At 32.8% G+C, this 2,980-nt stretch overlaps 1 protein-coding gene across 1 annotated transcript; it reads left to right on the top strand.

Moving 5' to 3' along the window:
* The first annotated feature begins 211 nt into the window (after positions 1–211).
* On the top strand, positions 212–2,052 carry LOC145584853 (NAC domain-containing protein 92-like). The gene is made up of 4 exons (XM_081641638.1): positions 212–381; positions 570–789; positions 926–1,203; positions 1,422–2,052. The coding sequence occupies exons 2-4, from the start codon at positions 597–599 to the stop codon at positions 1,971–1,973; spliced, it is 1,023 nt and encodes a 340-aa protein (XP_081497764.1). The 5' UTR covers positions 212–381; positions 570–596; the 3' UTR covers positions 1,974–2,052.
* Positions 2,053–2,980: the final 928 nt, after the last annotated feature.

Consider the following 2,980-nt stretch of genomic DNA (forward strand, 5'->3'; position numbering starts at 1 on the left):
TTCAGGCGTACATTTTACGCTCTCTACAATTACTTATCAAAGTCATTTAAGATACAGACGATGAGGGTTTCACGGACCTTTTTCTGTATACGCGTCTACCAGATTATTAACCTTCATTATCATACTTACAAAATTAATTACTAATCTCCATAAAAAGAGATGAAATGATTCTAGTCAAATTAAGAAAGAAAAGTTGAAGTAGAGGATAGAGATAGAAGGTTGAAACAATCTACCCAAGAGAGAGTTGCGTTACAATTCACGTTTCTTTCTTTCTTCCTCTCAAAAAACCTGTATTTAAGGGTGTTTTGTTGTGCTACCATACCTCTTTTCTTAACACCTTTGCCATTTCCTAAATCACCAAAAAAAAAAAAAATATCAAAGGTTTTATTCTACTCCTTAATTTCTTAAACTCTTTTCTTATTATTTCCTCTGTTTTCCCCTGAATTTACCTTGCTATAGTTTTTTGTTTATACTATTTTTTCCATTGTTTAAGCTTATTTCATGTCATTTTTTAATTGAAAACACATTACTAAAACATCTTTGTGGGTTTTTAATTTAATTGTTTTTAGAGCGTTTTTGCAACCTTGTTTAGCGAAATGGAGATGGATAATTATTCAACAATTACTATAGAAGATGAGAACATGGAACTACCACCCGGCTTTCGCTTTCACCCTACCGACGAAGAGCTGATCACCCATTACTTATCAGAGAAAGTCCTTGACAGCAACTTCAGCACAATCGCGATCGGAGAAGCAGATTTGAACAAGATTGAACCATGGGATTTACCAAGTGAGTATTCAAGGACAATCTCTTAAGATTTCTTTATTTTTTTTTTTGTTACCATTTATGATATAAATGCTTGTTTTGGTGTTAAAGAAAAAAAATGTTATATTAATTCAAAATGGGTTTTGGTTTGATAAATCAGGTCATGCAAAAATGGGGGAGAAAGAATGGTACTTCTTTGTTGTTCGTGATCGAAAATACCCAACTGGACTAAGAACAAACCGAGCAACCGAGGCCGGTTATTGGAAGGCCACCGGAAAAGATAAGGAGATCTTTAAGGCGAAAGTTCTTGTTGGTATGAAGAAAACCCTGGTTTTCTACACTGGAAGAGCTCCTAAGGGTGAAAAAACCAATTGGGTCATGCATGAATATCGATTAGAAGGAAAATTGTCCAAGTACAATCTCCCTAAAAATGCTAAGGTAATCAAGAAACAAAAAAGCATTCCTCTAATTTCCCCTGTTTTTCATGATTTTGAATCCAAAAAAAAAAAATTCAAGTCTGTTGTGGAGTATTTGATATGGGTACTTGAATGAGTAACAAGTTTGTAACTTTTTTACAGTCGATATTTTTCAACCTTTACATGTTAATTGAGTAAAACTAACTTTTTTTTGTTATGGTGTTTTGTTTGAATGGACAGAATGACTGGGTGATCTCCCGCGTATTCAAGAAGAGTTCGGGTGCAAAGAAGCCGGATTACTTGGAGGTGGTGAGCCTAGAGGAGTTACAGCCAAATTTCCTGCCACCTTTAATGGACTCATCACCTTACAACAATGGTGAGACGACAAAGGCCGTGGATGCCAACCCGTCTCACGTGACCTGCTTCTCCTACCCATCTATGGTTGAGAATCAGCAATTCATCAAACCAACAAAGCAAGAGGAAACTACTACTAATAACAACATGTTTGGCATTGGCAACAACATCCCTTGCTCCCCTCTATTTCGAACCTACTCTAGAACCTCGCTTTCTAACATGTTATTAGAGCCAGAAATACCCGACTTTCAATTTGTTGATTCATTGTTTACACAAGATCAACCGATGATGAAGCTTCTACTCGAAGGCAAAGAATCCAACCCTACTAAAGAAGAATTATCTGGCATTGATATGTCTTCATCTGGTATTTCAAATCATGATATTGTTAATAATAATCAAATTGGTCCATTTGACCATGATTGTTTATGGGATTATTGAACAATTAGAGATGATTTGGCATAAATTATTGGGAAGGGAAAAAAAAAACTAAGTATTAAAATTAAAAACTAGTCTTATGTGTAATTTAAATTACTAGAAAGTGGTAAAATGTAGGTCATTGTAAGTGTATTTTCCATATGTTATAGGAAAAATACTTAATCTTTTAATCTTCAGTTAATTTATTTGAGATCACTAACTGTAGAAAATAGATTAATATACAATTTACTGCTTAATTTGGCAGGCAAATTTATTATTGTTCAACATTATACAAGTATAATTTTATTGTGTTACAGTATTCATTCGAATAACTGTTACATATTTTAAATTTAATGTGTTTTGTCCTACTGTCCTAGAGTAATTTGAATACTTTTTAAAATTTTGCGAACAACTACCATTTAAATGACCCATTTTGAGAATAACTACCATTTAAAATTTTCTCTTAAAAAACTACCGCAAAGTCACAAAAACTTTGAGTAGCACCACCACGTTTAATTTTCCGGCAAGAATTTCCGGTTGAGATATCTTAGTTTATAAAATTTCAATCAATTGTGGTATAGAAAACAAGAGACTTCGATAGTAGAACACAATTATAGGTCAATCATCATTAATTTTGCATTATAGTTTATTTAATTTCTCAATTAAATCTTAAAATTAGGGTTTATGGTAAAAAAAAATTAAATTTAGGGCTTTACTAAATTGGGGGTTTTAGGGCAATTGAAGTGTATAATCAAATTAAGGGAGGGTTAATGCAGTCATTTGTTATGGGTTTTTTAAGGGAAATTTTATAAAATATGCCCCCAAAACGGAGATTCTTGCCGGAAAGAATACATGTGGTAGTGCTACTCTAACTTTTTGTGTTTTTGTGGTAGTTTTTTCAAAAGAAAATTTTAAATGATAGTTGTTCTCAAAAGTGGTCATTTAAATGGTAGTTGTTTGCAAAATTTCCCTTTTTAAAACGGGAATCATGAACAATATCCGTAAAATGCTTGAAGATGTCTAATTTCTCT

Source organism: Chenopodium album, chromosome 16 (genome assembly GCF_948465745.1).
Source record: "Chenopodium album chromosome 16, dcCheAlbu1.1, whole genome shotgun sequence".
Lineage (NCBI taxonomy): Eukaryota > Viridiplantae > Streptophyta > Magnoliopsida > Caryophyllales > Amaranthaceae > Chenopodium > Chenopodium album.